This window comes from Oncorhynchus nerka, linkage group LG5 (assembly GCF_034236695.1).
Source record: "Oncorhynchus nerka isolate Pitt River linkage group LG5, Oner_Uvic_2.0, whole genome shotgun sequence".
Classification (NCBI taxonomy): Eukaryota; Metazoa; Chordata; class Actinopteri; order Salmoniformes; family Salmonidae; genus Oncorhynchus; species Oncorhynchus nerka.
Genome location: NC_088400.1, coordinates 11,362,486 through 11,384,930, shown reverse-complemented (window position 1 = coordinate 11,384,930; position 22,445 = coordinate 11,362,486). Strand labels below are relative to the sequence as shown.

At 43.2% G+C, this 22,445-nt stretch overlaps 1 protein-coding gene across 1 annotated transcript in view; it reads right to left on the bottom strand.

The window, feature by feature from the left end:
* Nucleotides 1-12,248: 12,248 nt before the first annotated feature.
* The window catches only part of LOC115127152 (gamma-aminobutyric acid receptor subunit beta-2-like), a 144,417-nt gene continuing 134,220 nt past the window's right edge, over nucleotides 12,249-22,445 (bottom strand). Inside the window, exons 8-10 of the mRNA XM_065018364.1 lie at nucleotides 18,217-18,461; nucleotides 17,751-17,891; nucleotides 12,249-14,484 (exon numbers count right to left, since the gene is read on the bottom strand). Coding sequence (XP_064874436.1) covers nucleotides 14,098-14,484; nucleotides 17,751-17,891; nucleotides 18,217-18,461 — 773 coding nt within the window. The 3' untranslated portion in view covers nucleotides 12,249-14,097. The remainder of the gene's footprint in view (nucleotides 14,485-17,750; nucleotides 17,892-18,216; nucleotides 18,462-22,445) is intronic.

The window sequence follows — 22,445 nt, the reverse complement described above, 5'->3', positions numbered from 1 at the left end:
AATAGGCCTGGTATTGACTGAATAGGCCTGGGACTGACTGAATAGGCCTGGTATTGACTGAATAGGCCTGGTATTGACTGAATAGGCCTGGTATTCACTGAATAGGCCTGGTATTCACTGAATAGGCCTGGTATTGACTGAATAGGCCTGGTATTGACTGAATAGGCCTGGTATTGACTGAATAGACCTGGTATTGACTGAATAGACCTGGTATTGAGTGAATAGGCCTGGTATTGACTGAATAGACCTGGTATTGACTGAATGGGCCTGGTATTGACTGAATAGACCTGGTATTGACTGAATAGACATGTTATTGACTGAATAGACCTGGTATTGACTGAATAGACATGTTATTGACTGAATAGACCTGGTATTGCCTGAATAGGCCTGTAATTTACTGAATAGGCCTGGTATTGACTGCATAGGCCTGTAACTGACTGAATAGGCCTGGTATTGACTGAATAGGCCTGGTATTCACTGAATAGACCTGGTATTGACTGAATAGGCCTGGTATTTACTGAATAGGCCTGGTATTGCCTGAATAGGCCTGTAATTTACTGAATAGGCCTGGTATTGACTGAATAGGCCTGGAACTGACTGAATAGGCCTGGTATTGACTGAATAGGCCTGGTATTCACTGAATAGACCTGGTATTGACTGAATAGGCCTTGTATTTACTGAATAGGCCTGGTATTGACTGAATAGGCCTGGGACTGACTGAATAGGCCTGGTATTGACTGAATAGGCCTGGTATTGACTGAATAGGCCTGTAATTTACTGAATAGGCCTGGTATTGACTGAATAGGCCTGGTATTGACTGAATAGGCCTGGTATTGACTGAATAGATCTGGGATTGAATGAATAAGCCTGGGATTGACTGAATAGGCCTGGGATTGACTGAATGGGCCTGGGATTGACTGAATAGGCCTGGGATTCACTGGATTCACTGAATAGGCCTGGGATTCACTGAATAGGCCTGGGACTGACTGAATAGGCCTGGTATTGACTGAATAGGCCTGGTATTGACTGAATAGGCCTGTAATTTACTGAATAGACCTGGTATTGACTGAATAGGCCTGGTATTGGTTGAAAAGGCTTGGTATTCACTGAATAGGCCTGGGATTGACTGAATAAGCCTGGGATTGTCTGAATATGCCTGGGATTGACTGAATGGGCCTGGGATTGACTGAATAGGCATTGGATTGACTGAATAGGCCTGGTATTGACTGAATAGGCCTGGTATTGACTGAATAGGCCTGGTATTCACTGAATAGACCTGGTATTGACTGAATAGGCCTGGTATTTACTGAATAGGCCTGGTATTGACTGAATAGGCCTGGGACTGACTGAATAGGCCTGGTATTGACTGAATAGGCCTGGGATTGACTGAATAGGCCTGGTATTGACTGAATAGGCCTGGTATTGGCTGAATAGGCCTGGTATTCACTGAATAGGCCTGGGATTGACTGAATAGGCCTGGTATTGACTGAATAGGCCTGGTATTCACTGAATAGACCTGGTATTGACTGAATAGGCCTGGTATTTACTGAATAGGCCTGGTATTGACTGAATAGGCCTGGGACCTGGTACTGAAATAGGCCTGGTATTGACTGAATAGGCCTGGTATTGACTGAATAGGCCTGTAATTTACTGAATAGGCCTGATATTGACTAAATAGGCCTGGTATTGGCTGAATAGGCCTGGTATTCACTGAATAGGTCTGGGATTGACTGAATAAGCCTGGGATTGACTGAATAGGCCTGGGACTGACTGAATAGGCCTGGTATTGACTGAATAGGCCTGGTATTGACTGAATAGGCCTGGTATTCACTGAATAGGCCTGGTATTGACTGAATAGGCCTAGTATTGACTGAATAGGCCTGGTATTGACTGAATAGGCCTGGGATTGACTGAATAGGCCTGGGATTGACTGAATAGGCTGAATGAATAGGCCTGGGAATAGGCCTGACTGAATAGGCCTGGTATTGACTGAATAGGCCTGGTATTGGCTGAATAGGCCTGGTATTCACTGAATAGGCCTGGGATTGACTGAATAAGCCTGGGATTGACTGAAAGGGCCTGGGATTGACTGAATGGGCCTGGGATTGACTGAATAGGCCTGGGATTCACTGAATAGGCCTGGGATTCACTGAATAGGCCTGGTATTGACTGAATAGGCCTGCAATTGATTGAATAGGCCTGGTATTGACTGAATAGGCCTGGGATTGACTGAATAAGCCTGGGATTGACTGAATAGGCCTGGGATTGACTGAATGGGCCTGGGATTGACTGAATAGGCCTGGAATTCACTGAATAGGCCTGGGATTCACTGAATAGGCCTGGTATTGACTGAATAGGTCTGCAATTGACTGAATAGGCCTGGGATTGACTGAATAGGCCTGGTATTGACTGAATAGGCCTGGTATTGACTGAATAGGCCTGGAATTGACTGAATAGGCCGGGTATTGACTGAATAGGCCTGGTATTGACTGAATAGGCCTGGTATTGACTGAATAGGCCTGGTCATTGACTGAATAGGCCTGGTATTGACTGAATAGGCCTGGGATTGACTGAATAGGCCTGGTATTGACTGAATAGGCCTGGTATTGACTGAATAGGCCTGCAATTGACTGAATATGCCTGGTATTGACTGAATAGGCCTGGTATTGACTGAATAGGCCTGGTATTGACTGAATAGGCCTGGTATTGACTGAATAGGCCTGGTATTGACTGAATAGGCCTGGGATTGACTGAATAGGCCTGGTATTGACTGAATAGGCCTGGTATTGACTGAATAGGCCTGGTATTGACTGAATAGGCCTGGTATTGACTGAATAGGCCTGGTATTGACTGAATAGGCCTGTAATTTACTGAATAGGCCTGGTATTGACTGAATAGGCCTGGTATTGACTGAATAGGCCTGGTATTGACTGAATAGGCCTGGGATTGACTGAATAGGCCTGGGATTGACTGAATGGGCCTGGGATTGACTGAATAGGCCTGGTATTGACTGAATAGGCCTGGTATTGGCTGAATAGGCCTGGTATTCACTGAATAGGCCTGGGATTGACTGAATAGGCCTGGTATTGACTGAATAGGCCTGGTATTGGCTGAATAGGCCTGGTATTCACTGAATAGGCCTGGGATTGACTGAATAGGCCTGCAATTGATTGAATAGGCCTGGTATTGACTGAATAGGCCTGGGATTGACTGAATAAGCCTGGGATTGACTGAATAGGCCTGGGATTGACTGAATGGGCCTGGGATTGACTGAATAGGCCTGGTATTGACTGAATAGGCCTGGGATTCACTGAATAGACCTGGTATTGACTGAATAGGCCTGGTATTGACTGAATAGGCCTGGGATTGACTGAATAGGCCTGGGATTGACTGAATGACTGAATAGGCCTGGTATTGACTGAATAGGCCTGGTATTGACTGAATAGGCCTGAATACTGAATAGCCTGGTATTGACTGAATAGGCCTGGGCCTGGGATTGACTGAATATGCCTGGGATTGACTGAATGGGCCTGGGATTGCCTGAATAGGCCTGGGATTGACTGAATAGGCCTGGTATTGACTGAATAGGCCTGGTATTGACTGAATAGGCCTGTAATTTACTGAATAGGCCGGGTATTGACTGAATAGGCCTGGTATTGACTGAATAGGCCTGGTATTGTCTGAATAGGCCTGGGATTGACTGAATATGCCTGGGATTGACTGAATGGGCCTGGGATTGCCTGAATAGGCCTGGGATTGACTGAATAGGCCTGGTATTGACTGAATAGGCCTGGTATTGACTGAATAGGCCTGGGATTGACTGAATAGGCCTGGGATTGACTGAATAGGCCTGGTATTGACTGAATAGGCCTGGTATTGACTGAATAGGTCTGTAATTTACTGAATAGACCTGGTATTGACTGAATAGGCCTGGTATTGGTTGAAAAGGCTTGGTATTCACTGAATAGGCCTGGGATTGACTGAATAAGCCTGGGATTGTCTGAATATGCCTGGGATTGACTGAATGGGCCTGGGATTGACTGAATAGGCATTGGATTGACTGAATAGGCCTGGTATTGACTGAATAGGCCTGGTATTGACTGAATAGGCCTGGTATTCACTGAATAGACCTGGTATTGACTGAATAGGCCTGGTATTTACTGAATAGGCCTGGTATTGACTGAATAGGCCTGGGACTGACTGAATAGGCCTGGTATTGACTGAATAGGCCTGGTATTGACTGAATAGGCCTGTAATTTACTGAATAGGCCTGGTATTGACTAAATAGGCCTGGTATTGGCTGAATAGGCCTGGTATTCACTGAATAGGTCTGGGATTGACTGAATAAGCCTGGGATTGACTGAATAGGCCTGGTATTTACTGAATAGGCCTGGTATTGGTTGAAAAGGCTTGGTATTCACTGAATAGGCCTGGGATTGACTGAATAAGCCTGGGATTGTCTGAATATGCCTGGGATTGACTGAATGGGCCTGGGATTGACTGAATAGGCATTGGATTGACTGAATAGGCCTGGTATTGACTGAATAGGCCTGGTATTGACTGAATAGGCCTGGTATTCACTGAATAGACCTGGTATTGACTGAATAGGCCTGGTATTTACTGAATAGGCCTGGTATTGACTGAATAGGCCTGGGACTGACTGAATAGGCCTGGTATTGACTGAATAGGCCTGGTATTGACTGAATAGGCCGGTAATTTACTGAATAGGCCTGGTATTGACTAAATAGGCCTGGTATTGGCTGAATAGGCCTGGTATTCACTGAATAGGTCTGGGATTGACTGAATAAGCCTGGGATTGACTGAATAGGCCTGGTATTGACTGAATAGGCCTGGGATTCACTGAATAGACCTGGTATTGACTGAATAGGCCTGGTATTTACTGAATAGGCCTGGTATTGACTGAATAGGCCTGGGACTGACTGAATAGGCCTGGTATTGACTGAATAGGCCTGGTATTGACTGAATAGGCCTGTAATTTACTGAATAGGCCTGGTATTGACTAAATAGGCCTGGTATTGGCTGAATAGGCCTGGTATTCACTGAATAGGTCTGGGATTGACTGAATAAGCCTGGGATTGACTGAATAGGCCTGGGACTGACTGAATAGGCCTGGTATTGACTGAATAGGCCTGGTATTGACTGAATAGGCCTGTAATTTACTGAATAGGCCTGGTATTGACTGAATAGGCCTAGTATTGGCTGAATAGGCCTGGTATTCACTGAATAGGCCTGGTATTGACTGAATAGGCCTGGTATTGACTGAATAGGCCTGGTATTGACTGAATAGGCCTGGTATTGACTGAATAGGCCTGGTATTGACTGAATAGGCCTGGGACTGAAATAGGCCTGGTAATTTACTGAATAGGCCTGGTATTGACTGAATAGGCCTGGTAATAGGCCTGGTATTGACTAAATAGGCCTGGTATTGGCTGAATAGGCCTGGTATTCACTGAATAGGTCTGGGATTGACTGAATAAGCCTGGGATTGACTGAATAGGCCTGGGACTGACTGAATAGGCCTGGTATTGACTGAATAGGCCTGGTATTGACTGAATAGGCCTGTAATTTACTGAATAGGCCTGGTATTGACTGAATAGGCCTAGTATTGGCTGAATAGGCCTGGTATTCACTGAATAGGCCTGGGATTGACTGAATAGGCCTGGTATTGACTGAATAGGCCTGGGATTGACTGAATAGGCCTGGTATTGACTGAATAGGCCTGGTATTGGCTGAATAGGCCTGGTATTCACTGAATAGGCCTGGGATTGACTGAATAAGCCTGGGATTGACTGAATAGGCCTGGTATTCACTGAATAGGCCTGGGATTGACTGAATAGGCCTGGTATTGACTGAATAGGCCTGGGATTGACTGAATAGGCCTGGTATTGGCTGAATAGGCCTGGTATTCACTGAATAGGCCTGGGATTGACTGAATAAGCCTGGGATTGACTGAATAGGCCTGGTATTGACTGAATAGGCCTGGTATTGACTGAATAGGCCTGGTATTGACTGAATTGGGATTGACTGAATAGAATAGGCCTGGTATTGACTGAATAGGCCTGGGATTGACTGAATAGGCTGAATAGGCCTGGTATTGACTGAATAGGCCTGGGATTGACTGAATAGGCCTGGTATTCACCCTGGGATTAAGCTGGGATTGACTGAAAGGGCCTGGGATTGACTGAATGGGCCTGGGATTGACTGAATAGGCCTGGGATTCACTGAATAGGCCTGGGATTCACTGAATAGGCCTGGTATTGACTGAATAGGCCTGCAATTGATTGAATAGGCCTGGTATTGACTGAATAGGCCTGGGATTGACTGAATAAGCCTGGGATTGACTGAATAGGCCTGGGATTCACTGAATAGGCCTGGGATTCACTGAATAGGCCTGGTATTGACTGAATAGGCCTGCAATTGATTGAATAGGCCTGGTATTGACTGAATAGGCCTGGGATTGACTGAATAAGCCTGGGATTGACTGAATAGGCCTGGGATTGACTGAATGGGCCTGGGATTGACTGAATAGGCCTGGAATTCACTGAATAGGCCTGGGATTCACTGAATAGGCCTGGTATTGACTGAATAGGTCTGCAATTGACTGAATAGGGCTGGGATTGACTGAATATGCCTGGGATTGACTGAATGGGCCTGGGATTGCCTGAATAGGCCTGAGATTGACTGAATAGGCCTGGTAGTCACTGAATAGGCCTGATATTGACTGAATAGGCCTGGTATTGACTGAATATGCCTGGTCATCACTGAATATACCTGGTATTGACTGAATAGGCCTGGGATTGACTGCATAGTCCTGGTATTCACTGAATAGGCCTGGTATTGACTGAATAGGCCTGCAATTGACTGAATATGCCTGGTATTGACTGAATAGGCCTGGGATTGACTGAATAGGCCTGGTATTGACTGAATAAGCCTGGGATTGACTGAATAGGCCTGGTATTTACTGAATAGGCCTGGGATTGACTGAATAGGCCTGTAATTTACTGAATATGCCTGGTATTGACTGAATAGGCCTGGTATTGACTGAATAGGCCTGGTATTGGCTGAATAGGCCTGGTATTCACTGAATAGGCCTGGGATTGACTGAATAAGCCTGGGATTGACTGAATAGGCCTGGAATTGACTGAATAGGCCTGGTATTGACTGAATAGACCTGGTATTGACTGAATAGGCCTGGTATTGACTGTATAGGCCTGGGATTGACTGAATAGGCCTGGGATTGACTGAATGGGTCTGGGATTGACTGAATAGGCCTGGGATTGACTGAATAGGCCTGGGATTGACTGAATGGGCCTGGGATTGACTGCATAGGCCTGGTATTCACTGAATAGGCCTGGTATTGACTGAATAGGCCTGGTATTGACTGAATAGGCCTGTAATTTACTGAATAGGCCTGGTATTGACTGAATATGCCTGGGATTGACTGAATGGGCCTGGGATTGACTGAATAGGCCTTGGATTGACTGAATAGGCCTGGTATTCACTGAATAGGCCTGGGATTGACTGAATAGGCCTGGTATTCACTGAATAGGCCTGGGATTGACTGAATAGGCCTGGTATTGACTGAATAGGCCTGGTATTGCCTGAATAGGCCTGTAATTTACTGAATAGGCCTGGTATTGACTGAATAGGCCTGGTATTGGCTGAATAGGCCTGGGACTGACTGAATAGGCCTGGTATTGACTGAATAGGCCTGGTATTGACTGAATAGGCCTGTAATTTACTGAATAGACCTGGTATTGACTGAATAGGCCTGGTATTGACTGAATAGGCCTGGTATTGACTGAATAGGCCTGGTATTGACTGAATAGGCCTGGGACTGACTGAATAGGCCTGGTATTGACTGAATAGGCCTGGTATTGACTGAATAGGCCTGTAATTTACTGAATAGGCCTGGTATTGACTGAATATGCCTGGGATTGACTGAATGGGCCTGGGATTGACTGAATAGGCCTTGGATTGACTGAATAGGCCTGGTATTCACTGAATAGGCCTTGGATTGACTGAATAGGCCTGGTATTCACTGAATAGGCCTGGGATTGACTGAATAGGCCTGGTATTGACTGAATAGGCCTGGTATTGCCTGAATAGGCCTGTAATTTACTGAATAGGCCTGGTATTGACTGAATAGGCCTGGTATTGGCTGAATAGGCCTGGGACTGACTGAATAGGCCTGGTATTGACTGAATAGGCCTGGTATTGACTGAATAGGCCTGTAATTTACTGAATAGACCTGGTATTGACTGAATAGGCCTGGTATTGACTGAATATGCCTGGTATTGACTGAATAGGCCTGGTATTGACTGAATAGGCCTGGGACTGACTGAATAGGCCTGGTATTGACTGAATAGGCCTGGTATTGACTGAATAGGCCTGTAATTTACTGAATAGACCTGGTATTGACTGAATAGGCCTGGTATTGGTTGAAAAGGCTTGGTATTCACTGAATAGGCCTGGGATTGACTGAATAAGCCTGGGATTGTCTGAATAGGCCTGGGATTGACTGAATAAGCCTGGGATTGTCTGAATATGCCTGGGATTGACTGAATGGGCCTGGGATTGACTAAATAGGCCTGGTATTGACTGAATAGGCCTGTTATTTACTGAATAGGCCTGGGACTGACTGAATAGGCCTGGTATTGACTAAATAGGCCTGGTATTGGCTGAATAGGCCTGGTATTCACTGAATAGGTCTGGGATTGACTGAATAAGCCTGGGATTGACTGAATAGGCCTGGGACTGACTGAATAGGCCTGGTATTGACTAAATAGGCCTGGTATTGGCTGAATAGGCCTGGTATTCACTGAATAGGTCTGGGATTGACTGAATAAGCCTGGGATTGACTGAATAGGCCTGGGACTGACTGAATAGGCCTGGTATTGACTGAATAGGCCTGTAATTTACTGAATAGGCCTGGTATTGACTGAATAGGCCTGGTATTGGCTGAATAGGCCTGGTATTCACTGAATAGGCCTGGGATTGACTGAATAAGCCTGGGATTGACTGAATATGCCTGGGATTGACTGAATGGGCCTGGGATTGACTGAATAGGCCTTGAAATGACTGAATAGGCCTGGTATTCACTGAATAAGCCTGGTATTGCCTGAATAGGCCTGTAATTTACTGAATAGGCCTGGTATTGACTGAATAGGCCTGGTATTGGCTGAATAGGCCTGGTATTCACTGAATAGGCCTGGGATTGACTGAATAGGCCTGGTATTGACTGAATAGGCCTGAAATTTACTGAATATGCCTGGTATTGACTGAATAGGCCTGGTATTGGCTGAATAGGCCTGGTATTCATTGAATAGGCCTGGGATTGACTGAATAAGCCTGGGATTGATTGAATATGCCTGGGATTGACTGAATGGGCCTGGGATTGACTGAATAGGCCTGGGATTGACTGAATATGCCTGGTATTCACTGAATAGGCCTGGTATTGACTGAATAGGCCTGGTATTGACTGAATAGGCCTGGTATTCACTGAATAGACCTGGTATTGACTGGATAGGCCTGGTATTGACTGAATAGGCCTGGTATTGACTGAATAGACCTGGTATTGAGTGAATAGGCCTGGTATTGACTGAATAGGCCTGGGACTGACTGAATAGGCCTGGTATTGACTGAATAGGCCTGGTATTGACTGAATAGGCCTGTAATTTACTGAATAGGCCTGGTATTGACTGAATAGGCCTGGTATTGGCTGAATAGGCCTGGTATTCACTGAATAGGCCTGGTATTGACTGAATAGGCCTGGTATTGCTTGAAAAGGCTTGGTATTCACTGAATAGGCCTGGGATTGACTGAATAAGCCTGGGATTGTCTGAATAGGCCTGGGATTGACTGAATAAGCCTGGGATTGTCTGAATATGCCTGGGATTGACTGAATGGGCCTGGGATTGACTAAATAGGCCTGGTATTGACTGAATAGGCCTGTTATTTACTGAATAGGCCTGGTATTGACTGAATAGGCCTGGGACTGACTGAATAGGCCTGGTATTGACTAAATAGGCCTGGTATTGGCTGAATAGGCCTGGTATTCACTGAATAGGTCTGGGATTGACTGAATAAGCCTGGGATTGACTGAATAGGCCTGGGACTGACTGAATAGGCCTGGTATTGACTGAATAGGCCTGTAATTTACTGAATAGGCCTGGTATTGACTGAATAGGCCTGGTATTGGCTGAATAGGCCTGGTATTCACTGAATAGGCCTGGGATTGACTGAATAAGCCTGGGATTGACTGAATATGCCTGGGATTGACTGAATGGGCCTGGGATTGACTGAATAGGCCTTGAATTGACTGAATAGGCCTGGTATTCACTGAATAAGCCTGGTATTGCCTGAATAGGCCTGTAATTTACTGAATATGCCTGGTATTGACTGAATAGGCCTGGTATTGGCTGAATAGGCCTGGTATTCACTGAATAGGCCTGGTATTGACTGAATAGGCCTGGTATTCACTGAATAGGCCTGGTATTCACTGAATAGGCCTGGTATTGACTGAATAGGCCTGGGACTGACTGAATAGGCCTGGTATTGACTGAATAGGCCTGGTATTGACTGAATAGGCCTGTAATTTACTGAATAGGCCTGGTATTGAGTGAATAGGCCTGGTATTGACTGAATAGGCCTGGGACTGACTGAATAGGCCTGGTATTGACTGAATAGGCCTGTAATTTACTGAATAGGCCTGGTATTGACTGAATAGGCCTGGTATTCACTGAATAGGCCTGGTATTCACTGAATAGGCCTGGTATTCACTGAATAGGCCTGGTATTGACTGAATAGACCTGGTATTGACTGAATAGGCCTGGGATTCACTGAATAGGCCTGGTATTCACTGAATAGGCCTGGTATTCACTGAATAGGCCTGGTATTGACTGAATAGGCCTGGGATTCACTGAATAGGCCTGGTATTCACTGAATAGGCCTGGTATTGACTGAATAGGCCTGGTATTGACTGAATAGGCCTGGTATTGACTGAATAGACCTGGTATTGAGTGAATAGGCCTGGTATTGACTGAATAGACCTGGTATTGACTGAATGGGCCTGGTATTGACTGAATGGGCCTGGTATTGACTGAATGGGCCTGGTATTGACTGAATAGACCTGGTATTGACTGAATAGACATGTTATTGACTGAATAGACCTGGTATTGACTGAATAGACATGTTATTGACTGAATAGACCTGGTATTGACTGAATAGGCCTGGTATTGACTGAATAGACCTGGTATTGACTGAATAGGCCTGGTATTGACTGAATAGGCCTGGTATTGACTGAATAGGCCTATGATTGAACCTGTTAAAAAAAAACACCCTCATCCTCCTATTTGTCCCATCAGCGTAAAGGTGCATGGTGATCATTAGTCATAATAATAACCACAGTCACTTTTTAAAACATGAACTATTCAGCACTGTTCAACATGAAGTATTTCAATGCAGCCGCTCAACAACAGTAGTTGTCATATCAGAAGGAGGGAGGAGAGGGAATGGATGGATCCAGTTCGAGTGGTGGTGGGTGTGGAGGAATGCAGTGAGTGTGTGAGAGGGTGCGGTGGAGTCAGAGGGATCTCTCTATTCTCTACTCTTGGCTTGTTGTGAGTGAGGTTGGGACGGGGAAGGAGGGTTGCCCTGTCTGTCCGTCTGTCTGTCAGGCCCGTTGGGCACCCAAGGACAATGGGCAACAGTGAGTCCAGCGAATGTCTGGATGGCTCTCTGCTGGATGGCCGGGATGGTTGACTGGCTGGAAAGCTGGATGAGGCTCCACACGGAGTCATGTCCCAGCCCCACACCATAACAACCCCACTACTACTTGACTGGATGGATACACTGCTGTATTCTGAACCCATTATAGAGAGAGAGAGAGAGAGAGAGAGAGAGAGAGAGAGAGAGAGAGAGAGAGAGAGAGAGAGAGAGAGAGAGAGAGAGAGAGAGAGAGAGAAGAGAGAGAGAGAGAGAGAGAGAGAGAGAGAGAGAGAGAGAGAGAGAAAGAGAGAGAGAGAGAGAGAGAGAGAGAGAGAGAGAGAGAGAGAAAGAGAGAGAGAGAGAGAGAGAGAGAGAGAGAGAGAGAGAGAGAGAGAGAGAGGATTACATCTGCAGCCCTTATTTGCTTGTTTGCCTGTTCCCTCCCAAAGCCTCTATATACATACAGTCTCTCCCAGTCTTATCATGCATTCGGTAAATGAACTAATATATAGGCTGAATTGAGTTTTAATTGAATTTAGGTACATCTTCATAATGGCTGACAATCAATACACAAGTTATTTACATTAGTCATTATTATGAAATGTTACAATTGGAATTTACAGGAACTTTGTAGAAAATATGATGATGATGCGTCATGGCAACGTGGTTGATTCATCTCGGGTCCTGTCACAGTCATTTCTGGAGAGAAAAAAATGGTTTTGAGCCATGCATAAAAATACTGATGTTTTATTAGAGTCTGGTAGATGGTAGTGGTAGAGCTTCAGTTTCCTCGCTGCCAAGTAGCTGCTTTTAAAAGTAGAAAGAAATGGGAGAAAAAATAAGAAATATAAACAAAGAAAAAACTCCAAGAACAAAGTACAGTGTCAGGAAAAATTATATGTATATTATTTCCTTCAACGAATTTAAGATTTTTTCTTTTTATAATCTGGCCACGGTACATTTTACCTGTTAGTTAGACTGCAAAAAACAACAACAGACCCATTTAAATATATAATTCATTCATAATATTTATACATCTGGCTTTTCATTAATATTTAGTTTATAAAAATGGACCATGTCCTTTACAACATGATTTTTAAAACATTATATCTACAATTCATCAAAACATAAAACCTAATCACAATGGAACGTGTTAAAGTTCTAGAACCAATAAACTCTATTGATATGATTGTGGATTAATTAGATTTATGCAGGAACTTTCATTACAATGAAAGATGGACTTAGCTCTCTTGATGTCCATCAGCAATGTAAATAAGCACCCCCCCCTGGGTAATAAATAAATAAAGCCATTCTCACCCCTTGATGCCGCCCACACTGGCAATGCAGAGGCAAGGGTTACACAGTACTGTCTCTCTCTTTTAAACCAGGGCAGTTTGATGTGATGGACTACTAGATTCTGTCAGGACAACAAAGTCAGGTCAAAAACACTTGGCAGGTCAGAGCTTCAAGATCCATGGTCGTACCATACTTTTACACATGAAACCTTCATGGGAACTTCAATGGCCAGAATGGATGATGGGTCATGACCTCTAGGTTAAAGGTCACGAACCCACAAATTGGCAGGACAGAAACGGCAACACTGAAGACCCATTGGAATGTCCATAGAGAAGAGTGCCCCCTATTGACCATCTGCGGTACTATCACTTAAAGTAGCCCATTGTTGTTGGTCCCCAATTGAACCCCAAGCTCAGCCTAAGCTACAGTATGGGGGGTGAACAGAGTTCTGCTGACACTCTTTGCTACACAGAAGAAAAAACCCCAACTAGTTAAAAACTCAAATGCTTTGTGCTCCATGGATAAAGATGGAGACGCAGCAGAAATGAAATAGAAGCATGCTTTTTAAAGAATGTTTTTGTGTTACAATAACTACAGGAAAATAGTCTAATCAAGGATGAACCCCTTTAAAACCCTCGAGAAAAGGTTTCCTGGATGCAGATAGCTCGGCTATGAACAAAATACATAGACTAAAACTAAACAAATACTTAAAGTATATGCAAACACAAGCATAAATATTTGATCCACAGAGAGTTAAGCTACAAATGACAAATATTAGAGTGATATATTGACATTTCTTCAGGATTAGGCACCATGTCTGTCTGTCTTGTCTTTTTAAAATCTCTCCTCTCCTCTGTTGACGTGTCAGTCAGTCATTAGAGGTTATTCCCAGATCATAAGAGTGTCACGGCAGATAGATGCTGTAGAAGAAGTGTTCGGGTGTAGAGCTCCTTCCTTCCAAAACTATTTCTCTCACATTTCTTTAAAAATGAATCAGCAAAATAATAGGTGCTCTCTCTCTCTCTCTCTCTCTCTCTCTCTCATCAATGATATCCCTCCATCCATCTCTCCTTAGTGAGCGTAGTAGAGCCAGTAGATCACGTTAAAGAAGGAGAACACGGTAGGGAAGATCATCCTGGACCACTTGTCGATAGAGTTCACATCAGCCAGGTCAGGGATGTTGACCTTGAGCTGCGAGGCCCGTCTCCGTAGGCGGGACTTCTTCTGGGTGGCGTGGCGCTCCAGGGCGCTGTGAGGTCCTCCACCGTAGTTCTGTCGGGCCATGGCGGCCCTGCGGTACTGCAGCGTGGAGCTGTCGTAGGCCAGCATGGTGTTGCGCGGGTCACCCAGACCCCCAGGGCCCAGGGACCTGGACAGCTCAGGAGGAACACCCCCCATCTCGTTCTTCATCTCCAGGGAACCAAACAGGATGTTGTCATCAGTCAGGGAGGTGGTCATCTATGATAGGAGGACGGGGGGAGGAAGAGGAGGGGCCGTGAGAGGAAGTGAATGTAGGCAAGGTTCAAACGTCATGTGTACGTCATCACGTCATCATAATCCATCCTTACTTCAAATATTTAAAAGATGGCTATATTTACGGATAGATAAAATGAGGCATGGTTCATCGGTCATCTTATTCTTAAATAATCTATGTTCACTTAAAATACTTGAAAGGTCTATCTTTATGGTTAATTAAAAGGCACTATGTGTGTGTGTTTTAATAAGAATGTGTTTTTCTCTTAGTTATTAATTGAGGGGTTCATCACGTACAGTATTGTTCTGTGGTTGTACTAATGGGCCACATTTGATTTACAGTAGCAATGTTGAGCATAGTGTATTTACCATAAAATGTCATATTTATTTATAGATTATATTTATATAAATCAATAGCTAGTCATTACACATAAGTATATGAAGATACAATAAATATATATATATATATATATACACACAGTACCCGTCAAAAGTTTGGACACACCTACTCATTCAAGAGTTTTTCTTTATTTTTACTATTCTCTACATTGTAGAATAATAAAACTATGAAATAACACATATGGAATCAAGTAGTAACCAAAAAAGTGTTAAACAAATCAAAATATATTTTATATTTGAGATTCTTCAAACTAGCCACCCTTTGCCTTGATGACAGCTTTGCATACTCTTTGCATTCTCTCAACCAGATTCATGAGGTAGTCACCTGGAATGCATTTCAATTAACAGGTGTGCCTTGTTAAAAGTTCATTTGTGGAATATCTTTCCTTCTTAATGTGTTTCAGCCAATCTGTTGTGTTGTGACAAGGTAGGGATGGTATACAGAAGATAGCCCTATTTTGAAAAAATACCATGTCCACATTATGGCAAGAACAGCTCAAATAAGCAAAGAGAAATGATAGTCCATCACTACTTTAAGATGGTCAGTCAATCCAGAAAAGTTGATTAAAGTGCAGTCAAAAAAAAACTTCAAGCGCTATGATGAAACTGTCTCTCATGAGGACCGCCACAGGAAAGGAAGAGTTACCTCGGCTGCAGAGGATAAGTTCATTAGTTACCAGAATTTCAGCCCAAATAAATGCTTCACAGAATTCAAGTAACCGACACATCTCAACCTCAACTGTTCAGAGGAGACTCTGGCCCCCCAATGGTGGAACAAACTCCCTCACGACGCCAGGACAGCGGAGTCAATCACCACCTTCCGGAGACACCTGAAACCCCACCTCTTTAAGGAATACCTAGGATAGGATAAAGTAATCCCTCTCACCCCCCTTAAAAGATTTAGATGCACTACTGTTCCACTGGATGTCATAAGGTGAATGCACCAATTTGTAAGTCGCTCTGGATAAGAGCGTCTGCTAAATGACTTAAATGTAAATGTAAATGAGACTGTAAATCAGGCCGTCATGGTCAAATTGCTGCAAAGAAACCACCACTAAAGGGCACCAATAAGAAGAAGAGACTTGCTTGGGCCAAGAAACACGAGCAATGGACATTAAACCGGTGGGAATCTGTCCTTTGGTCTGATGAGTCCAAATTTGAGATTTTTGTTCCAACTGCTGTGACTTAGTGAGATGCAGAGTAGGTGAACGGATGATCTCCGCATGTGTGATTCTCACTGTGAAGCATGGAGGAGGCGGTGTGATGGTGTCGGGGTGCTTTGCTGGTGACACTGTCTGTGATTTATGTAGAATTCAAGACACACCTTACCAGCATGGCTACCACAGCATTCTGCAGGAATACACCATCGCATCTGGTTTGCACTTAGTGGGACTACAATTTGTTTTTCAACAGGCTGTGTAAGGGCTATTTGACCAAGAAGAAGAGTGATGGAGTGCTGCATCAGATGACCTGTCCTCCACAATCACCTGACCTCAAAGCAATTGAGATGGTTTGGGATGAGTTGGACCGCAGAGTGAAGGAAAAGCAGCCAACAAGTGCTCAGCATATGTGGGAACTCCTTCAAGATGGTTGGAAAAGCATTCCAGGTGAAGCTGGTTGAGAGAATGTCAAGAGTGTGCAAAGCTGTCATCAAGGCAAAGGGTTGGCTACTTTGAAGAATTGTTGGTTACTACATGATTCCATGTGTTATTTCATTGTTTTGATGTCTTCATTATTATTCTACAATGTAGAAAATAATAAAAAAATAAAGAAAAACTCTTGAATGAGTAGGTGTGTCCAAACTTTTGACTGGTACTGTGTGTATGTATATAAATACAAATCAACAGTTTCTCATTGAGAAATCATCTTCATTGTCATGTCAGAATTTCAGCCAGCATGTGGTTAACATTCTGTCTAGTCAGAACAAGACAAACCAAGTAAACAAACAACGTAAACAAAAGGAAGAAATGTGAGAGGATAAAAGGTTGAGAGAAATAGTAATAAGGAAATATTGCAAAGATGAAGGAGAGGTTAAGGTTGATATTTCAGGGGTCAAAGGTAGGTTTAGGTTAGGAGAGACGTTGTGAACACTGAGGAAGTGGATCGGATCAGAAGTTTCTTCATCCATAGCCTGACTTCTGAAGCAAACCAAACATCTCTAACTAAAAAAAGATTTTCAAACTTAATTAGTTGAAAAAACAAATTCTCAATTGTATCTGTTGTTTGTACTCTGTTTCAAGGCCACTCAGTTGGACAAAACTCAGAGTGAGAAATAAACGTCTCTCTTTTTCTTCTCTGTTAGGCTGAGCGATAATATGTCACTAATCTCATTTCCATTCAATTGCTTCACTTGTTATTTAGGAGTGTTATCAATTGACCTCAGATATACATTTTTCTGTCACACCAATATTAACTTTGGAGTAGCTTGCAATTACAACCAGCATTTCCTGTCCCTTCATTTTTTAGGTTTCCCATCACTGTAAGGTGTATAATATTTTGACTGAGACGTAGGCTCTGTATCAAATGGCACCCTATTCCCTATATTGGCCCTGGTCAAAAGTAGTGCACTAAATAGAGAATATGGTGCTATTTGGAATGCAACTTTCAAACTATGCTGTAATTTATTCAACCACTACAATGACTTGTTTGTCAGGAAAATGCATGAAGAGCAAATCAAGAGAAGGGAAAAAACACACAATGGTGGGAAGTGATGATTAAAGTTGCCTTTAAAAATCTAGAGAATCAAATTAAAGAAATGCACACAAAATACTACAGTATTTTCCTCTGATCGGGGGAGTTGATTCAGATTGATGACATTTGTTAAAGTTTTGACTTTCAAAACCTTCCAGTACCTTATTTCTTTGCTCGCCTAGTCCTAATGCGGCATCGTCCACAAAGATGGGATCCCACATCGTGTCATACGCGTCAATTTCCCTCTGTTTCATTCTGGCATACAGAGCATCATCTCTCTGAACTACATTTCCCACCATCCACTGCAAGCATACAAAATCAGCACTGTTACCATGGAGAAATCGCAGCTTGCTGTCAGATGTTGTCAGATCCTGGTCTAACTATTAAAGATGTATTTTCATTGAACTGTGGTTGATAGATACACATGGCTACACCAATGGGACAGGGAGGTGTAGTTGAGCCCTAGTAAAGGACATCAAGTCAACAGTTGATCACAGAAGCATCACATAAACCTTGAGAGAAAGAATAACCTGTGTTCTCCAACTGCATCCGACACCACATTACACCATCAACACAACCTCTCTAAAACAATCTGTCCCTACTCCCTTCCTATCCGGAGACACCTACCTTATTGGGGTCGGGTCGGAGTTTCTCGTTGTTGACGACGGCTAGTTTCTCGGCGGCCCTCTTCTGCCTCTGGGGCCCCCGTCCGAAGAAGATGTAGTTGACGAAGGCGTACTCCAGCAGGGCCAGGAAGACGAACACGAAGCAGCCCATCAGGTACATGTCTATGGCCTTGACGTAGGGGATCTTAGGGAGCGTCTCTCTCAGATGGGTGTTGATGGTGGTCATGGTCAATACCGTGGTGATACCTGGAGATCACATTTTACCTTTACAATCACTGCAATCACCAAAATAATGGATCAATTATTATGTGTCAGGTGTGTGTCAGGTGTGTTTCAGGTGTGTCTCAGGGCTGTGTCAGGTGTGTTTCTCAGGTGTGTCTCAGGTGTGTGTCAGGTGTGTCTCAGGTTTGTCTCAGGTGTGTGTCAGGAGTGTGTCAGGTGTGTCTCAGGTGTGTGTCTCAGGTGTGTGTCTCAGGTGTGTCTCAGGTGTGTGTCAGGTGTGTCTCAGGTGTGTCTCAGGTGTGTCTCAGGTGTGTGTCAGGTGTGTCTCAGGTGTGTGTCTCAGGTGTGTGTCTCAGGTGTGTCTCAGGTGTGTGTCAGGTGTGTGTCTCAGGTGTGTGTCAGGTGTGTGTCAGGTGTGTGTCAGGTGTGTGTCATGTGTGTGTCATGTGTGTGTCAGGTGTGTGTCAGGTGTGTGTCTCAGGTGTGTCTCAGGTGTGTGTCAGGTGTGTCTCAGGTGTGTGTCAGGTGTGTCTCAGGTGTGTGTCAGGTGTGTCTCAGGTGTGTGTCTCAGGTGTGTGTCTCAGGTGTGTCTCAGGTGTGTCTCAGGTGTGTCTCAGGTGTTTGTCAGGTGTGTGTCAGGTGTGTGTGTGTCAGGTGTGTGTGTGTCAGGTGTGTGTGTCTCAGGTGTGTGTGTGTCAGGTGTGTGTCAGGTGTTCAAAGGAGTCTAAATCAGCTACAGTTTCTATCTGATTCTCTATGTGATAACGGACCAGAATAACCCCGTGTCCTCCTGGTACAGGGTTGGGAACCAGCCAACTGTGACATGAGTATTAAACAAGTGCATAGTAGCGTTGTAGTTTGGCACCTTTATAGACCTAATGAACCCATACAGACATATAGATCCTCATTCTACAGAGTTAATGAACCCATACAGACATATAGATTCTCATTCTACAGAGTTAATGAACCCATACAGACATATAGATCCTCATTCTACAGACCTAATGAACCCATACAGACATATAGATTCTCATTCTACAGAGTTAATGAACCCATACAGACATATAGATCCTCATTCTACAGAGTTAATGAACCCATACAGACATATAGATTCTCATTCTACAGAGTTAATGAACCCATACAGACATATAGATCCTCATTCTACAGAGTTAATGAACCCATACAGACATATAGATCCTCATTCTACAGACCTAATGAACCCATACAGACATATAGATCCTCATTCTACAGAGTTAATGAACCCATACAGACATATAGATTCTCATTCTACAGAGTTAATGAACCCATACAGACATATAGATTCTCATTCTACAGAGTTAATGAACCCATACAGACATATAGATCCTCATTCTGCAGAGTTAATGAACCCATACAGACATATAGATCCTCATTCTACAGACCTAATGAACCCATACAGACATATAGTTTCTCATTATACAGAGTTAATGAACCCATACGGACATATAGATTCTCATTCTACAGAGTTAATGAACCCATACAGACATATAGATTCTCATTCTACAGAGTTAATGAACCCATACGAACATATAGATCCTCATTCTACAGAGTTAATGAACCCATACAGACATATAGATTCTCATTCTACAGAGTTAATGAACCCATACGGACATATAGATTCTCATTCTACAGACCTAATGAACCCATATGTGTGTGTGTATGCGTGCATGCCTACGTGCGTGCGTCTGTGTGTGCACACGTGTGTATCTGAGCATTGGGTCTCTGTTCAAATTCCAGGGGACCAACCACATGTTTCAGGAAGCTACAGACCCCGTGTCTGTAGATATAAGAAGCAGCCCAGTGTTAGCCCCTTTTACCATGTGGGAGGTGTCCCAAAAGACACTATATTCCCCACATAGTGCACTACTTTTTCTACTCAGATCCCAATGGTGGTTCTGGTCAAAGGTTAAGCACTATATAGGGAATAGGGTGTAATTTGGTACGCAGCCTTGGTATTAGTCACGGCACGATTCACCTGTGTTATTAGACCAATACACCCACTGTGTTTCATACTCTAGTCATCTGTGTTAAAAGACCAATACACCCACTGTGTTTCATACTCTAGTCACCTGTGTTAAAAGACCAATACACCCACTGTGTTCAATACTCTAGTCATCTGTGTATATTAGACCAATACACCCACTGTGCTTCATACTCTAGTCATCTGTGTTATTAGACCAATACACCCACTGTGTTTCATACTCTAGTCATCTGTGTATATTAGACCAATACACCCACTGTGTTCAATACTCTAGTCATCTGTGTTATTAGACCAATACACCCACTGTGTGTCATACTCTCGTCATCTGTGTATATTAGACCAATACACCCACTGTGTTTCATACTCTAGTCATCTGTGTATATTAGACCAATACACCCACTGTGTTTCATACTCTAGTCATCTGTGTTATTAGAACAATACACCCACTGTGTTTCATACTCTAGTCATCTGTGTATATTAGACCAATACACCCACTGTGTTTCATACTCTAGTCATCTGTGTTAAAAGACCAATACACCCACTGTGTTTCATACTCTAGTCATCTGTGTTATTAGAACAATACACCCACTGTGTTTCATACTCTAGTCATCTGTGTATATTAGACCAATACACCCACTGTGTTTCATACTCTAGTCATCTGTGTATATTAGACCAATACACCCACTGTGTTTCATACTCTAGTCATCTGTGTTATTAGAACAATACACCCACTGTGTTTGATACATTAGTCACCTGTGTTAAAAGACCAATACACCCACTGTGTTTGATTCGTTAGTCATCTGTGTTATTAGAGGCGCTCATTAGGACAATAAAGGGTCAATAACAGACACAGGTCAATGGACTGAGACGCTCATTAGAACCTTATCCTCATCAAGGATATGACATCATTTTCGGCCAATAATCTAGGTTACTGTATCACAAATCATTCACAGTACGAACATGATTGTTATTAAGATCAAGGTGCAAAGGATCTATCTAACTGCAATCGTAGCTGGTTTAGGGCAGAATATGAATGCTTCTATTCTTTCTTTCATAAGTCACCTATGAACAACAACGTATGTTCTAACACTATGACAAAAACGCATGTTCTAACACTATAACAACAACGTATGTTCAAACACTATGACAACAACGTATGTTATAACACTATGACAAAAACGCATGTTCTAACACTATAACAACAACGTATGTTCAAACACTATGACAACAACGTATGTTATAACACTATGACAACAACGTATGTTATAACACTATGACAGCAACGTATGTTATAACACTATGACAACAACGTATGTTATAACACTATGACAACAACGTATGTTATAACACTATGACAACAACGTATGTTATAACACTATGACAACAACGTATGTTCTAACACTATGACAGCAACGTATGTTATAACACTATGACAACAACGTATGTTATAACATTATAACAACAACGTATGTTCTAACACTATGACAACAACGTATGTTCTAACACTATGACAACAACGTATGTTATAACACTATGACAACAACGTATGTTCTAACACTATGACAACAACGTATGTTCTAACACTATGACAACAACGTATGTTCTAACACTATGACAACAACGCATGTTCTAACACTATGACAACAACGTATGTTCTAACACTATGACAACAACGTATGTTCTAACACTGTGACAACAACGTATGTTACAACACTATGACAACAACGCATGTTATAACACTATGACAACAACGTATGTTCTAACACTATGACAACAACGTATGTTCCAACACTATGACAACAACGTATGTTCTACACTATGACAACAACCCATGTTCTACACTATGACAACAACGCATGTTCTAACACTATGACAACAACCCATGTTCTAACACTGTGACAACAACGTATGTTATAACACTATGACAACAACCCATGTTCTAACACTGTGACAACAACGTATGTTACAACACTATGACAACAACGTAT